The sequence below is a fragment of the Zootoca vivipara genome, chromosome 12 (genome assembly GCF_963506605.1).
Source record: "Zootoca vivipara chromosome 12, rZooViv1.1, whole genome shotgun sequence".
Lineage (NCBI taxonomy): Eukaryota > Metazoa > Chordata > Lepidosauria > Squamata > Lacertidae > Zootoca > Zootoca vivipara.
In genome coordinates this window covers 19,010,694-19,034,858 of record NC_083287.1, presented here as the reverse complement: position 1 = coordinate 19,034,858, position 24,165 = coordinate 19,010,694, and the positions used below count along the sequence as shown (strand labels likewise).

Here is a 24,165-nt window from a genome sequence, read left to right as displayed (position 1 = left end):
ATTTGGACAACAACCATAGAATTTCTCCTAGGATAAAGACAGACGTCAAGCAGGGAGTGTTACCAGTGCTTTATTATATTCTTTTGACAACTAAATTATACTTTGAACCACAATGAGATATGCAGTGCACACAGCTGTTGCGTGTTGCTATGCAAAATCTGTTGCTAGCACATGTAGAAAAATCAGCATTTTGCTCTGTGTGCCCTGCTACTTAAGCTTGGGCAGGGGGGGGGGGAGCATTTAAATGGCTGTGGTGTTTAAGTACATTAGCATACACATCTTCAAAAATCAGTAGAAGGAAAGCAAATAAAAGTATATTTGGCCAAGTAGCAGCAGTGCTGACAAAACAGAGTAAGTTTTTGTAAGTGAAAAGCTACAATGGAAATAATGCTGAAGAAAGGGATGCCATACATCCAGAATTTCCCGGGCATAACCGGAATACTGCAGTCGGAAGCAGTGTCTGGGCTGAAATCAGGGAAATCCAGACATGTGTCATTTTCGTGATTTCCCTTAAAAATAGCTCAAAAACATCATTTTTTTTTTTTGCATTTATGCCAGGAACTTTGGGCAAACTTAAAAAAAAGCTCAACAACTTGAGTCCAGATTTTAACTTTTTGAAACGGCAACCCTACAGAAACACTAACACAGGTTCACATTTAATCCATAGACCCACTAATTATGTGTTTTGATATCGCTGAGCATTTTGTGCAATGGGTGAAGTTCATGAATAGTTGACAGATGTGGAATCCACAGAAATAGGGAAAGAATAAAGCTGTTTAAATGCCAGCATATAAACCTAAATTATTCAGTCTAAGACAGGGGTCAGCAAACTTTTTCAGCATCCACCATCCCTCAGACCTTGTGGGGGGCCGAACTATTTTGGGGGGGGGGATGAATGAATTCCTATGCCCCACAAATAACCCAGAAATGCATTTTAAATAAAAGGACACATTCTACTCATGTAAAAACATGCTGATTCCCGGACCATCCGCAGGCCGGATTTAGAAGGCAATTGGGCCGCATCAGGCCCCCGGGCCTCGGTTTGGGAACCCTGGTCTAAGAGGTAGCAGAAAGAAGTATACTTAGCTTTGTCTTGTTTGGCCTACTCAACAACAAACTACTGCCTCTTAATGACCCACATCGTGATGAGCTCAAACACGAATGCTACCTAAGGATATTGAATAGATCAACACTTCAGAGAAAACTTTCAACCACATTACTTTCGTCATCTTTCTCTCTCCAAACAATCTTCAGATATAGCAAGAAGATACTTCTCTATCAGCATAAGATTCTGAAAACAAGCATGAAAGATTAACTAAAAATTAGGTGCACTCCTTTCAGAGATGTGACTTCTTCACTGCATTTGAAGCAGAGGAGACTGAAGAGCAAACTCCTCAATGTGTTTGCAAATGGAAAGGGCCCAATAAAAAGGGCTCAAAATATGAAATCCAATAAAATGTCTTAAAATAATGTTCCACTGTCAATAGCCTGTTCTGTGAAGTTATTGGTCTCGTGAGAAGGAACTGAGAAAGCCCCAGTAAATGAACTGCAGTCCAGGTGATTCTCCACACAATGCTTGTGGAGTTTAATTTTCACACAATGCACAAAAAGGATGTACTTCGTTTTTACAGAGCTAACAAAGAACCTATTTGATATAGTCATTAAATGGGAAAGCTTGACAATCCAGGTGTACCACACAGAGACAGACAGATCCTTCCAGGGATAGTCCCAGATTTATAGAAGCTGATCCCAGAATGCCCCGCTCTTCCTTAGGACACCCCTAGTTTCATCAGAGAAATGTTGGCGGGTATGGAGTTATCCGACATTGAAGCCATCTGAAGGCAGCCCTGTACAGGAAAGTTTTTTTAAAAATGTTTTATTGTGCTTTTACAGTGCAGTATATATATTGGATGCTACCCAGAGTGGCTGGGATAACCCAGTTGTATAGGCGGGGTATGTATGTATGTATGTATGTATGTATGTATGTATGTATGTATGTATTTTATTATTGAATACAACATCCCTATTTTCATCAGAGAAATGTTGGAGGGTATGCAGAGAGAGAGAGAGAGAGAGAGAGAGAGAGAGAGAGAGAGAGCGCTCTGCAGAATTTCAATACAGTCTTCATGCAAAAAACTATATTAGAATGAGAATGCTCAAAACAGCTCAGTGTTTAGAAAGTACAAAATGGCTGGGTATGGTTTGGTTTTCATTAAACTACTAGGATGTGCAGATCATCTGCCCTAATCTACCAGGACTTTTATTTCACAATGATATATTGTAGCTCTGCTGGTGTTGACAAATATCTCAGACTACAGTATAGCAGACCTTGGTTCTAGCCAATTTAAATCATATCAGGGGGTATATAATGGTGGTTACATGTGCATTTTTTTTGTTACACTGGTGAGGAAAAAAATATCAGAGGAAAAACTAGATGTGATTGAATGTATGATCCAGTCACTTTGACAATTGTGTGCACAAGCTGAAAACCTAAGAAGTCAAATTTACAAGCTTCCCTCCCACCTCTGTAGTGAGACCTGAGTGGCTCTTTTAGGTAGAGGTGAAATTGGGAAGGGATTTGAAACCCCTTGTCAGTTTCACCTCTGCAGTGAAGGGGCTTCTCTCCACTGGCAGGTGGGAAGAAAGCTTGTCAGTTTTGCTGCTGCTGTTTGCAGTCTTTTTGTGCGAACTGGATAATGCACACTTAGTGCTGAAAATGTAAGTCACGGAGCCAGCGGCCGCGGAAATTGCATATGAATTTGCATATGTAAAATACAAGCATGCATTCGCCAGCTCTCTCATAACACACGTCCATGTGTGGAACTGCTCTTTCATGGCTCAAACAAGAGTGTTGTTTGGAAAAGTAAGGATAGCCATGACACACTAATGGCATTCTGACATTAAGTCAGAATCATGGGGGATTCTGCAGAAAAAAAAGTCACGAGTTTCACATATCTCTAGTTTTCTCCTCTTTGCACCAGACCCAGGTGCCGCTCTCTCTCTCTGTGGGGCTGCAGGGTTGGGTTTACTAATAGGCAAACTAAGTATTTCCCTTGAGCCTCAATTTTTTAGGGGCTTGAAATAGTTGAAGAGGAAAAGGTCACGTCAATCAGGCAATCCACCTTAGCAAATAAGCACTTATAACAAATTCAGTATAAGAGTACGCTAGCCAGTCAACACATTTTTAAAGGGGAAAAAACCCACATGGAGAAACATCTTTCTTTCTTTTTTACACTGCCGCAGTAAGAATTCATTGAAGAATTCACTCAATTCATCAAGAATTCAAGCCCAGGGGAGTGAGGTGTGAGGAAAGTCCCTACTTTTCAAAGAAATACCGTGCATTTGTTAAAAAAGATTCTATTAAATGTGATTGTAAGTTAGCTCTGATTTGTTGTTGTTGTTTAGTCGTTTAGTCGTGTCCGACTCTTCGTGACCCCATGGACCATAGCACGCCAGGCACTCCTGTCTTGCACTGCCTCCTGCAGTTTGGTCAAACTCATGTTGATAGCTTCGAGAACACTGTCCAACCATCTCATCCTCTGTCGTCCCCTTCTCCTAGTGCCCTCAATCTTTCCCAACATCAGGGTCTTTTCCAAGGATTCTTCTCTTCTCATGAGGTGGCCAAAGTATTGGAGCCTCAGCTTCATGATCTGTCCTTCCAGTGAGCACTCAGGGCTGATTTCCTTCAGAATGGATAGGTTTGATCTTCTTGAAGTCCATGGGACTGTCAAGAGTCTCCTCCAGCACCATAATTCAAAAGCATCAATTCTTCGGCGATCAGCCTTCTTTATGGTCCAGGTCTCACTTCCATACATCACTACTGGGAAAACCATAACGTTAACTATATGGACCTTCATGGCCATCTTAAGCCCATCCAGCGCCCTGGCGCTAGGTCCCTCCAGCGCCCACCTCCAGAGTCTCTCCAAGGGCCCGGGAGTGCCAAGCGGACCACGGCAGCAGTGGGAGGCCACCTCCGAGGACTCCGCGCTGCGCCTCCTTCTCGTTTCCCCAGCGCTGGGTTCCGCTCAGTCAAGCTTCGCCACCAGCGCTGAGCGGAACCCAGTGCTGGGGAAACGAGAAGGAGGCGCAGCGCGGAGTCCTCGGAGAAGGAGAGAGACGCGGCGTAGCCTCTCAGCTAGTGGAGCGCAGTCTTGGCCAGATCGCCGGAACCCTGCGCTCACTTGGCATCCTTCCAGCGCCCTCCAGCGTCCGGCGCCGTGGTTCTCCGTGCCACTAGCCTCTTTGGCTAGGACGGGCCTGCGGACCTTTGTAGGCAAGGTGATGTCTCTGCTTTTTAAGATGCTGTCTAGGTTTGTCATTGCTTTTCTCCCATTGCTTTGCTCTGATAGAAGCAGACAAAAGGCTATCCAGGCGAAAGGCCACAAGCAAGACCCTAGCCTAGCTGGCACTTTACACAGCCTGAGTCTGGCTCCTATACTCCTTTAAAATGCCTCAGGAATTATGGGTCACCCTCAGTTTGCGCAGAGAACACTGCCTCAGCTTATATCTGCATTATATTCCATCACCCCAACACTTTGTGTTCCCTCATACCAATTTTCCATCAAACAAATATTGCTCAGTTCCAAAGTGGCACTTTAAAGCTAACTCTGCTCTGATGGGAAGACATTTATTCCTAGTTTTAACAATACAAACTTCAAATACTAGAAGAAAATGGGAAGGGATTGAGTGGGAGACCTTGTCTCTGAATACTTCCAGCTCCCTCTTGAAAGCAGGGGTTGTGTCGTTGTTCTTTCAGCTGTATCAAAAACTCTTTTATATTACCTCCAAACACAGATAACAATTTGTAGCGAAAACAACCAGATTCCAAGTGTGCATACAGGTCTGGTAGCAGGGTCCCCAAAGGGCTTGATGGATTGAAATGAGTTCAGTACTAGCAAAATATAATTGCTACTCGAAAGTTGACAGCTATATTGTAAAGTAGGTTAACCTTGAATGTTTAAACATGTGCTGGTGACTAATGACTGTTTACCATAGAGAAACACAAATCATGCATACAAGTGCATGAGTGCTTGTAGTATCTGCTACATCTTCCACATTCCCATTACCAACAAGAAATGTGGGTATGCCCCCCATGGGAAGATCCCACAGATAAGTGGGTCACCTTATGCTCACAATGAAGATGATTTATTGCAGGGGTCCTCAACTAAGGCCCGGGGGCCGGATGCAGCCCAATCACCTTCTAAATCCGGCCCGTGGACGGTCTGGGAATCAGCATGTTTTTACATGAGTAGAATGTGTCCTTTTTATTTAAAATGCATCTCTGGGTTTTTTGTGGGGCATATGAATTCATTCATATTTTTTTTCAAAATATAGTCCGGCCCCACACAAGGTTTGAGGGACAGTGGACTGACCCCCTGCTGAAATTTTGCTGACCCCTGATTTATTGCATTTTTGAGATGTGCTGGTAAAAAGCAGATCCCACCCCTGTGGATTAATTTTGACAGGTGGGCAAGACTGCCCACCTCTTAGTCACTTGACATTTTCATTATATCAAAATGACTGGAAGGTGGTCAGCTCAACCACCTATCAAAGTTGGCCCATGGGGTGGAAGAAGGTAAAGATCTGGCCCACCCCTGACTTATATGCTAAGAGAGACTCAAAGCAACTATAGAAAATTAAGGTACAAAATATGAAACAAAGCAACAGATCGAACACAAATACTGTACAGTGGTACCTTTGTTCTCAAACGTAATCCGTTCCGGGAGTCCGTTCAACTCCCGAAACGGTTCGAAAACCAAGGCGCGGCTTCCTATTGGCTGCAGGAGCTTCCTGCACTCTAGCAGAAGCCACGGAAACTGCGTTGGATGTTTGGCATCCGAAAAACATTCGCAAACCGGAACACTCACTTCCGGGTTTGCAGTGTTCAGGAGCCAATTTGTTTGGGAGCCAATTCAATTGGGAACCAAGGTACCGCTGTATTTTTAATACCCTAAATGCAGGAGCTGGTCAAAAATACCCAGCAGAAAAATAACTTCTAAGACTCAGCAGATATTTTCAAAAACCATCAAACGCTGGGATGTAGAGGATGTTTGCAGGATGTAGAGGATGTTTGCACTCAGCAAAAATATGTTGCTGTTAATGGTAAGTTTCTCCATGTCAAAGTCATTAACTACTAGATAGTGGCTTAGAAAACACATTCAGATTTTTGTTGTTTTTTGCTTTTTTTAAAAATCCATCACTTACGGGAATATAAATAGATTATAATTTTCAATAGGGTTATGAGGTCCTTCTCCGAGGGTATTCTGCTGGTTCCCTCACTGCAAAAAGTGAAGTTACAGGGAACCAGGCAGAAGGCCTTATTGGTAGTGGACACGCTCCTTTCAGATGTCAAGATAAAGAACTACAGTATACAACTTTTAAAAAACATCTGAAGGCAGCCCTGTATACAGTAGTTTTTAATGTTTGATACTTTGCAGTATTATGTTTTATATATTCTGTAAGCCGCCCAGTGTTCCACAAGGCTTGACAATCCCTCAGACTTTCTTGTGAAGCAAGGTGGAGTCCTTGGGGCAATGGAAGCACATGGTTTTAAGATTACAAGTGAAAAATCAGGAACTACATATTTCCATTTAAAAGTACAGTACAGTTCCCAGGACCCCCTGCAACACTGTCTGCACACTCTTGAGCCTCTGTTGTACTAGGAAACTAATAATTTAAGGATTAAATCTCTGCAATTGTCAAATAACATTTAAGCCATTCGGAAGGACGACGCACCAGTCATAAAAGAGTACTGAGGAAGATCTCCCATGGGTATCTTTCTAAGCTTCCTTGGACTCAGCAACCTCACAGAAAATCTCAACCTTCTCTGAGAAAGCTCAGAAAATCCAATTCAATCCAGAGGTTGCTCATCGTCACTAGTTTTCCAGCTGCTGCTTAGTGCTAAGAATAGACTCTACATCTTAGATTATTTTTAAGAAACTCAAAATTTGGATATTGACTTTGGTTTTGAGATCCAAGTTCCAAAAGAGCATGGGTATAAGTGGCATAGTTTACATTTCAGATTCAAGTAGGGCATTGTGAAGCACAAACCAACTTTCTTTGGCTATCACCACTAGTGTGAAATTCTGTAAAAGTCACTGGCAATCAGTGCAGACAGTACTGAGATAAAAGGGTTGTTGTTCTAACTCTGCGTAGGGCAGTTTCTTAGGTCAACGGCCCTATGAATGCCCAGCAAACCAAACAAATTGTTTTCTGTTATTCCTTCACATCTCAAATGATGTAAACCAGGCATCCCCAAACTTTAGACCTCCAGATGTTTTGGCCTACAACTCCCATGATCCCTAGCTAACAGGACCAGTGGTCAGGGATGATGGGAACTGTAGTCCAAAACATCTGGAGGGCCAAAGTTTGGGGATGCCTGATGTAAACCTAGCATAGCTAGGTTTTGCACAGCAGGTTTTGCAAAAAGCTTAGGACTGAATCAACCTGGAGACAGAACTCTTCTGCCAAACACATTGTGATATAAATAACTAGTTTTCATACTCCGCAAGCTTTAGTTGTTAAGGTCACATGAATCTGAACAAATATAATTGATAGATTAAATAAGGCAATGAATACATATTTATATATACAAATATATCTTCAATATCCTTACTCTGAGTTGTATGGGAACATTAAGACTGTTGCAAAATATATCCATGTATGTGTATCATGGTGAAGTTTGTAAAGTTGAGCAATGTAAGAGATTTTTTTTTCCCTATTTGCACTAATCCCTTCCTTCCTAATGGGTCTTCTTATGACTTGATCCTAAGACTGGCTTGCACCAGCAAGTGAGTGTTTAGAGGTTATTCTTCTCATTGTTCTACCACTACAAAGTCCTAGAACATGACATTATGGTACCAAAGGAATGTGGTGTTGGTTGTGTAAACAAATGATCTTACCATATTCTGTAAAAGCAACAACAAAACACCACTCCCAGTGATGAAACTACCAGAGCAATGCCCATAAGTTTTAGGTTGTTGTAAGTTGTTCAACTGCAGGTAAGTTCATGTAGGCACACAGCTGGAGAGTTTGTTGTTTCCAGCTGCAGTGTTTGCCAATAATGCTAGAACAGTCCTAGGTCAATATGCTTTTCATCTAATAGTCAAATCTTTGACAGACTAAATGCTTTTGATAAATGGCAAGTTTTGACAGAAAGTGACTGGATTGGCTTCCACAGGCAACGTTGACAAACAATAACCCATTTGCTAAACACTGGACTGTAGAGATAATAGTGGCTCCGATTTGTGCTGAGTAGTGACTCAGCTAAGTGAAAACAAAAATCCAGGGATCCTGAATGCTCTGCCAAGGTAAGTTGCTTGCCAATTTTCCTTCTGCATTTACAGCTAAAAATTTTGTCAAAGCTCTGCTTTTAAATCTATTGATCCTTACCATAAGGATGGGGTACTGTATTGGAAAACACAAGCATTATCATCTCCTGTCCTCATGAGTTACTACACTCAATAGTAAGCAAGGTCAAGAAGGGAGGCGGGACTCCCCCCCCCCCCGATTGCTTATCCAAAATGTGAAAGCTTTCTACCCAGGATCTAAAATTTTACAATTTTGCACCAATATAGATAGGCCATATTAATCAGATGCAAAATAATTTTTCGATTGAAGCAAATTCTATGGATCTCAAAGAGCCCTGCTAAAATATCAACTAGCTCCACATGAACTGCTAACAGACACCACAGGGTATTCTCGGTATTTTAGCTGGTGTGAATTGCCATTAAAAACCGAAAGACTAGTATGTAAAAATAATCAAGGAGTTGTTCAAACTGCACGTAATAGCAAAGATCCAGATTCTCATACTATTAGTCACGGTGAATAATACCATTTCCCACAAACATGTCAGTTGAAATAGACAAAGCTCCATGTAAGACTATTTTGAATGGTTAGCATTTAGCTAACCACCCTAGCATTTAGGGTGGAATGTGTTCAGGGCATCAGAAATGATTACATTTTAAGGCAGGCACTTTTAAACTGCTTTCTGTCCTGATGAACTGGATTGTATACAGACACAGACACACACAAGTACATACTTAAAAAGTCCTCTTTTAATCTGAGTTTCATAGGTGTTCTTTTGAAATCTAGTTCAGATGTGAGATAGCTTTTTCAGCCTGAGGGCCATATTCCCACTTGGTCAATTTTTGGGGGGGCCACATGCCGGTGGTGTACGGGGCCAGAGACAAAAGCAAGCAAAGCAATGAATGTAAATGTGGACTTTTTACAGTTGCTTATCTTCCACACACACACACACACACACACACACACACACACACCTCGGTCATCCACCTAGCCAAGCAAGAGGCATTGGATCTGTTCAAGGGCAAATCCAAGGTAGGCAAAACCACCCGAGAAGACCATGGAGCAGGACTCGTGAGGGCTGTGGTCTCAGGAGATTCCCTAGAGTCAGACAGAGAAGCCAGGAAGCCATGTTTGCCCCCCAGGCCTGAGGTCCCCAACCCCAGAAGAAGATGCAGTAGACCCATCTCAGGGCAAATTAGGGCTCCATGGGAACCTAGATGTGCCCTGGAAATGGAGGAGATGGCGATTAATTGAAGGAGGCAATGGGGCAGTGAGGATTTTGCACCTAGAAGCTCAGAGAAGCCTATAGAGAGAAGCTTTCCCAGTGATCAGAACTGATAAGTTTTCAAAATAGGCAAATTTAAACATCTCGCACAAGCTCATAAAGTCACTATCACCCGAAGGTAGAGCACTTAATAACTCACTACCAAATATTTGAACTGCCTCCATCTTGGGGTCAATTACTATGAAAGCTCTGCCTGTGGTGTTTAATCTGTATTTCACATGTGCAAACAACTGTTTTGCATTGCTGTCATCAAGTGATAAGTATGCCTGTGTGCATCAATTCTACTTGGCAAATTTTTTAAAAAAAGGAAAGGGAAAGAATAATGGAGCTTCCTGTGATACAACCGTTGGGCAGCTCACTTGGGGCTTGTACAGGTGTGCTGAAACCTGTCCATGTGTGTCTCAGTGTAGGAATTGAAGGAAGCCAGGTCTGCATCATCAATATCCAGGAAAGCCTAAGGCTTTCCACGCAGCTCTTTGCCACTGTTACTTGATCAACCTCAACTGGAGCTTGTGTTTGTGTTGCTCATGCTGCTCCCATCTGCTTTGGAAGGGCAGAGATATGACCGGAGAAGAAAACAGCTGGTTGGGGGGGTGTTTGGTCCTCCTCTATGGCCATTTTCTGCTGTCATTTGCCTTGCCCAATGACTTGCGTTGACACTGCTTCACTGGACAGCCTAGGTCTGCGGCCAAAGAGACAAAGATGGATCGTACCTGCAAAAGCCCCGGGGTGACTTACAGGGTAAATGTGGTGTGGAGCAGAAATGACAAACAATGCCCAAATCAAACCACTCTAAGACACAACTTATCCAGGGTGAGCTTCAGTTTAAGAAAGGGTGGGGTTAGGGTTAGGGGGGGGAGAGAATGCTGCTGGATCAGACAAAGGGCCCTTCCAATCCAATGACATGGCCTGGATAGCTCAGTTGGTTAGAGTGTGGTGTTGATAACACCAAGGTGGCAGGTTTGATCCCCGTATGGGACAGCTGCATATTCCTGCATTGCAGGGGGTTGGACTAGATGCAGGTATAAGGTGGTGTACAAATTTAATAAATAAAATAATAAATAAACCTCTACGATTCTACAATTCTACGCTTCTATGTGTTTTCATGGCAGGCTACCTGGCTCCAATAAGCTCACATGGAGTTCATTATGGCAGTCGACACACAACCATGGTTTGTATTCAGTTATATGGTGTCTTGACTTAGTAGTTCATCCATATAGCTAATAGACTTATCTTGCATGATTTGGTTTTATTTAAAATGCTATTTAATTTAGGTTTTTATGGGTCACTGGGACAATCCTCAGTGCATGTCCCCCAGCCTCAACCCTTTATTTGTTTCAAAGGAAAAACACCAGAACCCCACGGCTGATCTGACTACACTTAAGAATGCTTCTACTCCCAGTTATTCATCCAAGGGAGGTCCACAGACTTCATTCAGGTGGTCTGCAGCATGCAGCATATAACCTAGTACATTATAACTGAGACAAGAGGAAGAAAAAAATCATTAAGTGGTCTGCCAGTACCCTCAGCCATTTTCAAGTGGGAGAAAACATTTGGGAACCAGAGGTCTATTGCCATTACGTGCACATCTGCTTGCAAGAATCTCAGATTCATACTATAAAGCCTTTATCTCATACCAGCAGTCAAATGTGACTACAGGAGAGGGTTTTTGGTTCAGTGGCAGAGCGAATGTTCTGTATGCAAAAGGTCCTAGGATCAAGCCCTGACATTTCCAAGCAGGAATGGAAAAGATTCCTGTCCAATATCTTAGAGAGTTGCTGCTAGTCAGTTTATACTAAGCTAGATGGATCAATGATCTGACATATTACATTGCAAGTTCCTGTTTTCCTAACTCTTGGCACTTACGAAAGCAGAACAGATCCTGCTGCATTCAATTTGCTTTTGTTTGGGGTTTTGTTTGTTTTTAAAGTAATTATTTCCATGATAATTATGAAACAAACTTCATGTGAAGTTTTTTGGAAGCAGCTAACATTCAAATGTGGGTTTGAAACAGCATTGAATCTTTACAAAATTGTGCTGTTGATAATCACGGTGCCTGCTAGCAGTAGCTACACATTTTATTCATCCATTCGTTTTACATTATACTGCTTTTCTAGGAAAATACTTCAGGTTTTTATTATTATTATTAAAGGTTTTCTTGGTTGACAACATGTTCTCCCTAATGGGCAATGTTTGGACAAATGAATGAAATCATCTACATGCTGATGTAGAAATCTTTGCAAATTACATTTTGTCACATCTTGTGGTGACTTCTATGACTGCATATGCCGGAAACTAGTTACTGAAAGCAGTAACACCAAACAAAAAAGGGTTTAAATTCAAATAAAAAATATGGAGTATAGCAGAGCAAAATTGTGCAGGGTAGGTTACGAGAGAGAGAGAGAGAGAGAGAGAGAGAGAGAGAGAGAGAGAGAGAGAGAGAGAGAGAGAGAGAATTAAAACAGATCTTCCTTCCCTTCTGTGCAGATGTGTGTATGTTACTAGTTTTAAAAATCTTTCTCACAAGTTGACCTACAAACACATAAGCTAAACATATAAAAATACATAACTTTAAGAACTACCAATAACATTATTCCACTGGATTAACAATAGTTAATCCAACAGAACCTAAAATAGGGCGTAAACAGAATATAAACATCACATCTGTAGCCCCCTTAAAATCATTCCCAAAAAAAGTGTAGAAAGAAAAAATAGGTCTTGAAGGCTTTCTTACATATTTTTATGGGTGTGACCTGCTTGATCAGGCCATCAATGAGAAAGCCTCTCCCATGTGCCTGCCAATCTTACTGTTCTCATAGGTGGAAAAATAAGCAGAGTAGTCTGGATCATGTTCAGAGATAGCTTTTAAGGCTGATATCAAGAAAGCCTATAGTTCTAGGTTAGAAGAGCCTTCCACAATCTCCACATTTCTCAGGCCCTCCCGTGGCTATATTGGAGAGCAGGAATGTCTGCAGGAATTTTTCCAGTTGTGTGTGTGTTTGTGAAGGGCAAATCAGAACATTGAAACAAGGATCACAATAGCTGAGAATCTGGAGATTGTGCTTCATCCTCGAAGTGGGGTGCAATTTATGTTGGGAAGGAATAATCCATGTTCTGTCCTGAGGTTGAAGACTTGACACCCTTCAAGCAAGAAGCCAAAACCATCCGCTTTGATAACATAAGGGCCATGTTAGGGCCTTCCTTTCACAGAAGGCAGAAAGTGCTCCTAGAGGCCATCCCACAAAAAGCTTCAATCTCTGCTTAGAATGGAAGTCAAGGCAGCTGGAAGGTCTTCTCCAGCTGAGCTTGGCTGAGCTCTTCCAGGACAACATAAACTATCACAGGGATCCACTCCATGCCCTTTGGAACCTAATCTTAAATCTGCTCTTTTCTGCCTGCATCTTGCCTGAGCTGCTCCATCCCGCTGCCAATTGTTCTAGATCAGGCATAGGCAACCTTGGCTCTCCAGATGTTTTGGAACTACAACTCCCATGATCCCTGACCACTGGCCCTGTTAGCTAGGGATCATGGGAGTTGTAGTTCCAAAACATCTGGAGAGCCAAGGTTGCCTATGCCTGTTCTAGATTCAAGGTGAAAGCTGCTATAGAAAAAACAGGGCAAAGGGACTGTTTAGCAGACACAGAAGGGCCTGCTCCATGGATCTCCTCTCGGCATGCTTGGCCTTCATGCAAACACATGGCCTTTAGCTTCATTTCATGCTTATTCTTTGTATCTGGTCTTGACAAGTAGTATGGTATTGTTAAATATTCTGTAAGATGTTTTGAACACTACTTGAGCTAACAAAAATTAATGGAGATCCAAAGACTAGCATATGTAGTGTACAAGCATATGTGGGATTGAATAAATTGTGAATGAGTTGGAGGCAGGAGGGGAAAGCTGCATGCTCTCCAATATTTCTCCGATGAAAATAGGAACATCCCATAATGATAATTTTACTATTTCTACCCCACACATCTTATTGGGTTGCGCAGCTTCCAACATATATAAAAACATAATAAAACATTAGACATTTTAAAACGTCCCTATACAGGGCTGCCGTCAGACGGCTCAGGAGTTATATACCCTCCATACCCTCCAACATTTCTCCAATGAAAATAGGGACATCCTAAGGCAAAGGGGTACATTCCAGGATCAAATCAGAAACCGGGACAGCTTTCCTAAATCAGGGATGTCCCTGGAAAATAGGGACACTTCTGGAACTGCTTCTGACATACCCAAACACATGACAAAACAGAGGGCAGTAAAAACTGGGGAAAGCAGTCCCAAACAACACAGGGAACAGCAATATTTCTGTAGCAACATCTCCACAATTAATTTCGTACAACCAGACTGCAGTTTCAAATATTTGTTAGGCAACCATTGTGTTCAAACCAGGCTGACCCGTGCTCCAGTGCCCTTCCATATAATGAGGTTAATGAGGCAACTGAGTGAAGCATCTTTTCATACTCAGCCCTAGCAATTTGATTGGAGGGCTTTGGGTCTTTGGTATTTTTGTCCAGAATAAGGCCTCTTATTCTCCTCTTAAGGTTGCCGTTCATCTGTGAAATTCAGCTGTAACACTAATCTTTGCAGCGAATTATATGTAATAGCCCATTTCTCAAAAAGCAAGGCAATACAGTTCTTACTGCATGTTAAGAGCATTTCACAGTCTAATGTAAAATGCAAATATTTTCTTCTCAAGGTCAAATATCTGAGCAAATATGAGTTGTGATCTCCTTCACAGTATTTTGTTTAAAGGAGATATGCCATTGTGGATGTATTGAAAAATCTGTAACAATTAAAGGATTCCTAAAATGAGGAATAGGGACGCAGGTGGCACTGTGGTCTAAACCACAAAGCCTAGGGCTTGCCGATCAGAAGGTTGGTGGTTCGAATCCCCACAATGGGGTGAGCTCCTGCCAACCTAGCAGTTCAAAAGCACGTCAAAGTGCAAGTAGATAAATAGGTACCGCTCCAGCAGGAAGGTAAACGTTGTTTCCGTGCACTGCTCTGGTAAACCGGAAGCGGCTTAGTCATGCTGGCCACATGACCCGGAAGCTGTACGCCGGCTCCCTCGGCCAATAAAGCGAGATGAATGCCGCAACCCCCGAGTCGTCCGCAACTGGTCAGGGGTCCCTTTACCTTTACCTTTAAAATGAGGAATGACTACCAAGTATATCACAGATAATATATATATATACTGGACATACACAAAATAGAAACATAAACCAAAAGACTATTCACTTTCAATATATATTACTGTACTTCAGGGCTTTTTTCAGCCAGCACCTCTCAGGTGGGTGCCATTGCCATTCTAAGAGAATGAGGAAGGTGTTCATGATGAGTTCCGGCACATTTTTTTCTAGAAGAATAACACTGTTGTACATAACAGTCAATGCCCATCACATAATCCTATGGAAGAATAATGGTTAGCATCATGAGCTACGTGCCCTGAAATCATGGGTTCAAATTTCCGTTTTACTCATTAAGTCACTTTAAGGAGGCCATTATTTCTTCAGCCTCTGGAAAACAGTAAGGAGGAATTAATAACACTGGTCTACCTTACAAAGGCTGAAGGAAGTTTTCATGAAACAATATTTGTGGAAAAACTTTAATCCCTAAGGAGCATTACTATATAAATACTGCTAATTGTAATTTTATGCATAGAACACCATTAGTAATAACATAATGGTTTCCAGTTGGGAGTGGGGAAGCATATTATGGCATGTGGTGCTAATGACAGTAGTAAGAAATTTCCTTAAGGAAAATACAGCTCTTCACTATCACATTTTGTTTGAATAAATGTTTCAGTTAGAAGCCACTGTGAAGCATGAAACTGTCAATTAATATGTTTGAGCAATTTTGCCACTTGCAAAGAGGTATATTGGGAGTGCCTGTTATCAAAAGAATGCATGTAACTTATCTTTTAAACAAACCTCCCATATTTTCATAAAATTCCTGCAGCCAGAGAAATGTCCAATAAACAAGCATGTGATATATCCACAGCACTTTGTAAGCAGTCAAGATACTACAGGAATTTGTAATGTTTTTGCTTGCTAATGATTATTCCACAAAATGCTTTTTCCATGTTATGTATTTATCCACCCCCTAGTTCAGAACACACACTTTACACTTTGCAATATGAAACATGCCAAGGGGTATATTTTTGGATTTCATGATTCTCCAACTTGATTCTCTTCAGAAACATTCTTCTTTCGCAATCAACATCCATTATGTATTAACAGCCCTGTTTTATTGCTAACGCTGATTGTAAAATACTGTGCAGCGAACAGCTCAGTATAAATGGTGTCTGAAAGCATTTTATTTTTTAATGTGTCGTCTTAAAGATTTGCTCTGATTCATTCTTCAACTCCAACTAGAAAGAGGAGGTTTTGCCTGTATATAACCTTCCACAATACACGCTGCAGCTTCTTCTAAACAAATCGGAACTGTTGAAGCACTTTCCATGAAATGGCAAGTGATTTATTTCATATTTCCAATATATATTTCCTTTAAAGTGCCTCTGAGATTTGTGGGGGGGGGGGGCATTTTTTTCTCTCATGACTCATCCACCATGAATTTCTCATTTACAAAACTATGATAGGAGTAAAAAGTGATATTCAATGAAGGAATATGAAGGCTGACAAGATCATATCCACTACTGTATTCACAACAAGAGAGAACAGTAACTGCTAAACTGCATGGGAGAATGTGACAGATTTCTCTGCTGCTTCCATTTACGGAGGACCATGCACTCCCCCAAAACAGATAGGCGCTGGTAGATTAAGCACATTGTTGCTATATATTTCGCTGTAAAATACAGAGAGAGAACAGCAAGAGTAATGGAAGCTTCTCAAACATGGCAGTACTGCAGCAAAAACAATGAGAGGAAAGCATTGCCAGGGTAGGCTGTTCCTCTTGTGGCATCCCTCTTTAGAAGAACATTTCTACAAAATGGGGCGATTATATACACGCTGCCATCATTCCGTCGCAGAGGTTATAGGATTTTCAGAGCTAGCATGCACAATCATGTAATTGCAGTATTACTGAAGCATTTATTCTGATTGACATCGTTGCTGGCTCACAACCCCCCTCGAAAATGCCTTTTCCCTTCAAGCTACATATCTCCTGAGCACGAGGAACGAAGCGCATGTTGCACTAAGCCTCAGCAAACTCACATGCCACAAGTGAACCTGGGGGCTTGCAATAGTGCTAAATGACAGCCCAGGATGGGAGAATGGAGTATACTTTATAATATCAACCGCGCTGTGAGGATAAATATCGGCAGTATTAGATACTTCATGTCAGATCTATTAAAATAGACAAGGCCTACTGGAAGCAAATGATCTGTCAGTCATAACAGTGTTCCTGTGTGAACCAGAATCTACTGCTCAGGAGTAGAGCAAGTCCCCAGCTATCATTTTGTAATATAGCACTGACAACCACCCACAGTCTTTTTTTAACACATGGAGAAGGTTCACAGCAGATTCCTTTTCCAGTACTAAATGATTTAGATAATTAACCTAGGCAGATGTGCATGGTTTTTTTAAAAAAAACATTCTAATATAAAATATGCTACAATTATTACTTGCCAATATTTACATGCTTTAGGCTTGATACTTGTGAGAGGTTCTATGAGTGCAACATAAACCACATCGGAAGATCATGTAGCACTTGGTTGGAATGATCTCTGCCTAAGGCCCTGAAGAGGTGCTGCCAGTCAGAGCTGGCAATACTGGGCTGGATGGGGTAGAAGAATGTACTATGGTATACTATATACAGGAGTTGGAGCCGCACACATGAGCACAGTGCTTTAATTCATTATGGCCCATTAATTCATGGGACATATGTAGGACGACATCTTGTCTGATTGTGCTCATGATTAGACATACTGTAGAATCATAGAGTTGGAAGGGACTCTGAGGATCATCTAGTCCAGGCATCCCCAAACTTCGGCCCTCCAGATGTTTTGGACTACAATTCCCATCATCCCTGACCACTGGTCCTGTTAGCTAGGGATCATGGGAGTTGTAGGCCAAAACATCTGGAGGGCCGCAGTTTGGGGATGCCTGATCTAGTCCAACCCCCTATATGCAGCTGTCCCTTATGGGGATTAACCTTGGCATTATCAGCACCACACTCTAGCCAACTGAGCTATCTAGTTAAATCACTTATGCAGAGAAGTGTTTGTTTGTTTGTTTGTTAAACCCATTCCTATTTCATATCCAGCTGAGAAAGCTGGACTTGATCCATACTAAGGTGAGCGAAGTTCTCATTGAAATCAATGGGACAAGTCAGTCACAACTTAAAACTCCCATTTTATCACATGGTAGCTAAGTTCAACTAGCTTAGTCTAAATCCAACCCACTGAAAATATCATTAAAACAAACAACATAGCAGTCACACCAATCTCAACAGAGTCAGTGGGAATAAATAATTCTGCTGCTATTCCACCAGAAGACCAAAGTGATAAACTCTAGTCACTTGAAAAGATGTATGAAAAGATATGAAGCCAATCCACATCTGGTGAGCAGAAAATAAAATGTTATCAATTAATATTGTCTACATCCATGATTTTATCAACAGATGAAAATGGGTGCCCAAAGGTGAGTTTAGAAAGAGGCTACACATCACAGGAGCAAATTTCAGCCATGAGAAATGTGCATACAATCTATAGAAATGTTTGGAGCGGGCAGAGGAGACTGGTTCCTAGCTAGTCTGTTTTCAAGCTTTGGAACACAGTGGGTGGTATGCTGCACCATAACATTACCCTAATTAGAAGCATTTTAATGGTAGGGCCTAGTAAAGTGAATAAAATGTTTACCTAGAAGACAAATTTCCCTGCCTCTTGTAAAACTTTTAACATAGCTTAGCAGCACTTTACATAAAGCCACCCAAAAGATGCAGAAGAAAGAAGAAATTTCAAAAGAGAACTAGCAGTGCAGTTTTGCAAACCTACATAAATATATATGTGTGCTTTCCATACGTCTATTTTCTAAATATAGTGCGCTTATTATATGCCATTGTTCTCCTGAAGAAAGGGACCATGCATGGTGCTCAGCCTTCCATTTGGTCAAGGCTGTCCATTTGGTCAAGGCTGTTTCATTCTATTCCTAGCAGAGACAGGTGAGATTATAAGCTTTAGACTTCTGTCAGTATGAACAAGAGACTCTGCACAATAGCTAGAGAAAATCAGGAAAGCAGGATTTAGGCTGTGTGCTCTGAACATGATCTACTACTGAAAAGGAACTCCCTCCCCTATTTGAACAAAAAGGTCAGGAAGAATAAAGTATGCCCAAAAGCTGTCTAACTGCAGTCTTAGTTGCTGAGCCCACTTAGGCGGCAGATTCCCTATAAAGTGACACGATGATGCTCCACAATAAATAATTAAAACCTTAAAACAGAGTGCACATCCAAATTAATTTGTGAATGGCTGATCAGTGCATCCAGTAAAAGACTCTGGAACACTTTGAACAGTGAAACCATGCTGAACAAAACGTTAAGCCCTCGGACCCTTATGACACACATAAAGAAACATCCCTAAAGATTCATTTTATTCATTACAGAGCAGATGGCTTGCACCTAGTGTCAATGAAACCTCCAGCTGCAGTCATACGTAACATTGATCACAGGTCTTTGCCAAGATCAAACGCACAACTATTGCAAAACTGAGTACAGAGAAATCTATCCTAATAGCTCCCCTAGTAGTACATCTAAGTACCATTATTAAAGGGGACGCCTCCAAGAAGAGAAACATAGGTAGCTGAAATCCCAACTTTTAAAATTGCATATAGGAAAAATACTTTTGCTCATTGTGACCTTTTGGAGAACACAGAACTGACAATATCAGACACCGCGAGGATAAAAAGAAATTGTTGCTTCCCCACCTCCTCATCTAATGATGTACAAGAATTTAACACTTTCCCTCTTCAACAAGACAAGATTTACAAAGGAATTAAAGTTTTATGGAAGATGTGCAGACAACTTTCAATACAGGGTACATTTACTGCATTGCTTTAGGGAAATTGGGGAGGTGGCAGAACACTCAATGAAATACTGAAATGAATGAGGATGGTGTGTGCTAGCAGAAATAAAAATGGAACTGACATAAACCTAGCAGAATATGCAACGAAGACTTCCTCGAAGTGCCAAGTCAACTCTTGGTTTAATATTTAATGAAAGAAAGCTGCTGACCAGCCCAGGATTCCCCTGCTTTCTAGTTGTACATCACTGAACATCATTCAGCTGCCTTATAAACTCTAGCTTAGTTTCCAAGTCAGGATAAGAGGAGATTCCCCCTTTCATGTTCTTAAGACACGAGTTCTTTCCTCGCAGCAAGTTGCAGTTTGTATCCTATGGTCTCTGCCTATCCAAGCGAGCTCTCGGCGTTGCAGTGCTAGGCTACTAAACACACACAAACACGTCCGAGCTCCAGCATGTTTCTCTGCTAGGAGACATGCACACAGTTGCGGCTAATAAACCCGAGGAAGGTCTCCCATCGGAACTCAGCGCTGCACAAACATTTCGAACCGCTCCAAGACCTTCCGGAGCCTTCTCAGACCCCACCATGCGTTCGTTGCCTGGCGCGCTGGGCTGGCAAGATCCAGAGATCTGGGAATCTCTGCAGGGGGTGGAGTGGGGAGTATTCGGTAAAAGAGCCAAGAGCTGTGCCGAGAGAGAAAAGCATTGTATTTCTCCTCTCTCGGAATCAAAGCGAAAGGGGGCTTTTCAATGGGAAAGGCTAAAAATAGTTGCGCAGAGACTTCAGAATCCCAGATCGTGCGGCGATGGCTCGTACATTATTGCATTAAGTTTGCCTCCAACTTCCCACGCTTCGCAAGCCTCGCTGCAGATGGCACACAGGTTCATTTTGGGGTGGGGGCGGTGGGGGACGCCAGCGGGGCTGGCGATCCTCGCCGTTAGCCAGAGCTATTTGCATGTAAACAGAGCGAAGCCACGACGAGCAAAGACAGGCGTGCGGAGCAGCCTAAGACAATGGAATCCTCCTTTGCAACAGCTTGTGTCTTTGCGTGTGTGTGAAGTGGTCTGGATTCCCGAAGCAGCAAAATGCACCCATGGAGAATGAGAAAGACACACACACACCACAAACACACACACCGTTCACAGTCGCGTCCTGCCGGAGAGAAAAATGCGAGGCAAAAGGAAGGATGGCACCAGCAGAGAGACTTACCAAAATACATTATGTTTCTCATTAACCATGCAGCCAGGATCCGCGCGCTGTGCGTTCAGCATTAGCTCCCGCGCCGAGGTGCTGCGATGCAAAGCGGAGCGAGCCGCTTTCATGCTACTACATAGTGTGGAAATTTCCCAGCCTCGGAGAGGGAGAGCGAGCGAGCGAGACAGCAACGTGAGCCTCCTTGGGATCAGGGTTTTGAAGGCAGTCTTCTTCTCCCTGATACAATCCCTCACTGATTTAGCGTCGACTCTCGCTGCATGCTGCACTGCCCATTTTTACTGTAATCTGACTCCTCCTTGTGATGTCCTTGCCGTGCCTGTGACATCAAGGCGAGGAGTACTACACAAAACACATTTCTTCCCTCAACGCTCTTCTTCTCCCTTTTGCGTGGGTTTTCTTGCCAAGATCCCGGTTGAAAGTAACGCTGCCTCTCGCTAAATCTTATATAGTAAGGCGCGCGCACGCACACACTCACGTTGGCATCAAAGAGAGCCACTGACACAATGTGTTGCAGAAGGGTGGGGTGAGGGCGTGCGAGACAAAGCTGGTATTGTTTTAACATATCTCACCACCGCTAAGGGAATGGTAAGCTCTTAAGTGCTCTGTGTTGGCAGAAGCAGCTCTGTGCCAATGGAGGTGGTTGTGAGTGCTGAGTTCTGCTGGCAAAGAAAAAGGTGTTGGGGGCTCAAACCTACCTGGTAGGTCTTACTCACCTGCAGCCATAAGCCCACACGAATGGGAACTAATTGTGGTTAATAGTGAGTGGGGTAAAAAAAGGGACATGGGTGGCCCTGTGGTCTAAACCACTGAGCTTATTGGGCTTGCCGATCAAAAGGTCGGCATCCCCCGTTGCTCTGTTCCAGCTCCTGCCAACCTAGCAGTTCAAAAACACTCCAGTGCAAGTAGATAAATAGGTACCGCCATGGCGGGAAGGTACGGTAAACAGGCCCGACTCGCCCATTGACTCTAGTGGCGCGTTGCACCAGGGTGCCTGGGCAATCAGGGGGCGCTGAGGGGCGCCCCAGCAAGTGGGGGAGCTGCACGGCGGCCTCCCTTTTCCCTCCACCAGCCGCGCTGGGAGAGCAGGGAGGTAAGCAAGCGGAACAGGGATACTAGGACCCTGTTCCGCTCTGCAGTGCCAGGGTCATCCCTCACCCTGGCGCTGCGTTTCATTGGTAGAGGCGACACCACATGGCAGCACCTCTACCAATGAAACACAGTGCCCTGTTGGCGGGAAGGAAACGGCCGTGGACCCAGCAAGCGCCGGAGTTGCGGGAGACGGCCGGGAAGGCCCCGGCACGGCACGGCCTGCCCAGGCACCCCGGCCCGCTGGGAGAAGGGAGGAAGGCCGTGCGGAGCAGCGGTGCCCCCTCCCCCACTCAATCCGGCATCAGATAGGCGGTTGGCCTCTGGCACAGCGCGGCCCCGCTGTGAGGTGCGGGGGGCCGCCTTGAGGCTCCCCCTGCCCCCGCCGCCCGGCACGCCAGGTAAGAGCTTTCCTTTTTTTTTTTGAAGAGTGGGGGGGCACCTGAGGGATCCCTGAACCAGGGCGCCCGATGACCTTAAGACGGCCCTGACAGTAAACAGTGTTTCTGTGTGATCTGGTTTCTAGCACGGTGTTCCATTGCACCAGAAGCTGTTTAGTCATGCTGACCACATGACCCAGAAAGCTGTCTGTGGACAAACACCGGCTCCCTCGACCTGAAAGTGAGATGAGTACTGCAACCCCATAGTCGCCTTTGGCTGGACCTAACCATCCCGGAATCCTTTGCCTTCATTTTAATAGTGAGTGGGAGCAGAAAGGCACTCTGCATACGTTCAGGGTCTGTTGAACATGGCAAAAAGGGTAGGAAATTAAGGGCCAGGTGATAATGTGAGATGAGTGTGACTTGCAACAAAATATTGCAGTGGGAAGTGTTCCTCTTCATGGTCAGCCAGATAGCTCCTCTTCCAGAATCCTCACTCCGTCACACCCCACCCAGTCAGAGAGCAGCCTGTGCCCACTGAGCATGCTCAGCCTTTACTGGCTGTTTGGGACCCCAGGTTCCCAGTTCCTCCAAATCTGTTGCTGCCTCGTTTCTTGCACCGAGATGGTATTGTTCTAGCTACATAACAACTCTCACTCTGAGAACGAGTTTAGCATTTGTATATAGGATATGTGAGCCCCATTTCTCCCCCAACCCCAGCTCCAAATGAAATAAACAGGGCTGGCAGTGCATACCACCAGAGTCTTGTGTGAATCACCTCTCTGTCATCACAGTGCTAAACACAGACGACGTCATTAACATTGTATAGCCTAATTCTAATAGATTCGTATTGGCAAATCTAGTTCCCTTTTAATAAAGAAAAGGGAATAGAGAGATATAATGAGGACTCAGCCCTTTAATTGCTTTGCTCAGGATGCAAGCGACAAGAATATGCTAATAGAAGAAGATGGAGGAGGAAGAAGAAGATCTGGTCTTCTTGTCTGTAAGAAAAAATGGATGTCTTAGGCCAGTTCACACATGACCTGAGACACTATTGCAACTGACATCTTGGAATGGGGGTAGGCAGCAGTCTCTGGAGACAGAGATCAAAGACACAGATACTAAAATGCACTTGTACTTCTAAGAGGAGGTGCCCCGGGTTAGATGTGATGAAAATTGAAGGCTGCGCTGCCTATGTCTACAGGATGTTGTTTTTCATTATGATCAATTGTTAATTCCTTGGGTAGCAATATCAGTTTCAGATATGCTGAAGAAAATAAGAGCCCTAAAATTAAAAGTCAAAGCACACGGAAGTACTTCTCTTTTAAAAATGGAATCTAATGGGACGAATGCTTTATTCCTTCAGAAAGAGGATTGACAGATACAATACTCTTAAAGCACAACAACTTAGTCCTAAAAGCACAGGTGAAAATAAGCCCTGTTTCATTCCCAGTGAAGGAACCACAAATATCCAAGGAGAAGAGCAATCATGGGGGTTACAGAATCAGCAAGGTAAGGGCTTGCAGTTTATCTTTTCCCTGTTTGGATTGGAGGACTGCAGGGAAGGAAGAGTAGGGTATCACACCCATCACTACATCCAGCAGATAAGGTATGCAGATGCATTAATTTTAAATTCAGAAGAGGCAGTGGCACTGTCTAAGCATGAAACAGGTGAGTTTCCACAGAAGTCATACCTTTCCTTTTATCTCAAGTACTGCAGACAAAATATCAGCAAGTTTGTGGACACCTAAGGGTGGCGCTGTGGGTTAAACCACAGAGCCTAGGGCTTGGCAATCAGAAGGTCAGTGGTTCGAATCCCCACCATGGGTTCAGCTCCCATTGCTCATTCCCTGCTCCTGCCCACCTAGCAGTTCGAAAGCACAAAGTGCAAGTAGATAAATAGGTACTGC

The 24,165-nt window shown here is 43.2% G+C and overlaps 1 protein-coding gene across 11 annotated transcripts in view; it reads right to left on the bottom strand.

Annotated features, from left to right (window-relative positions):
* ZNF385D (zinc finger protein 385D) overlaps positions 1-24,165 on the bottom strand; it is a 410,947-nt gene that overhangs the window by 163,761 nt on the left and 223,021 nt on the right. Inside the window, exon 1 of one of the 11 annotated variants that reach the window (XM_035129154.2) lies at positions 20,784-22,075. The exons of the other annotated variants lie outside the window; for them this stretch is intronic. Coding sequence (XP_034985045.2) covers positions 20,784-20,805 — 22 coding nt within the window. The 5' untranslated portion in view covers positions 20,806-22,075. Of the gene's footprint in view, positions 1-20,783; positions 22,076-24,165 lie in introns of those variants that run through there. 11 annotated transcript variants of the gene reach the window in all.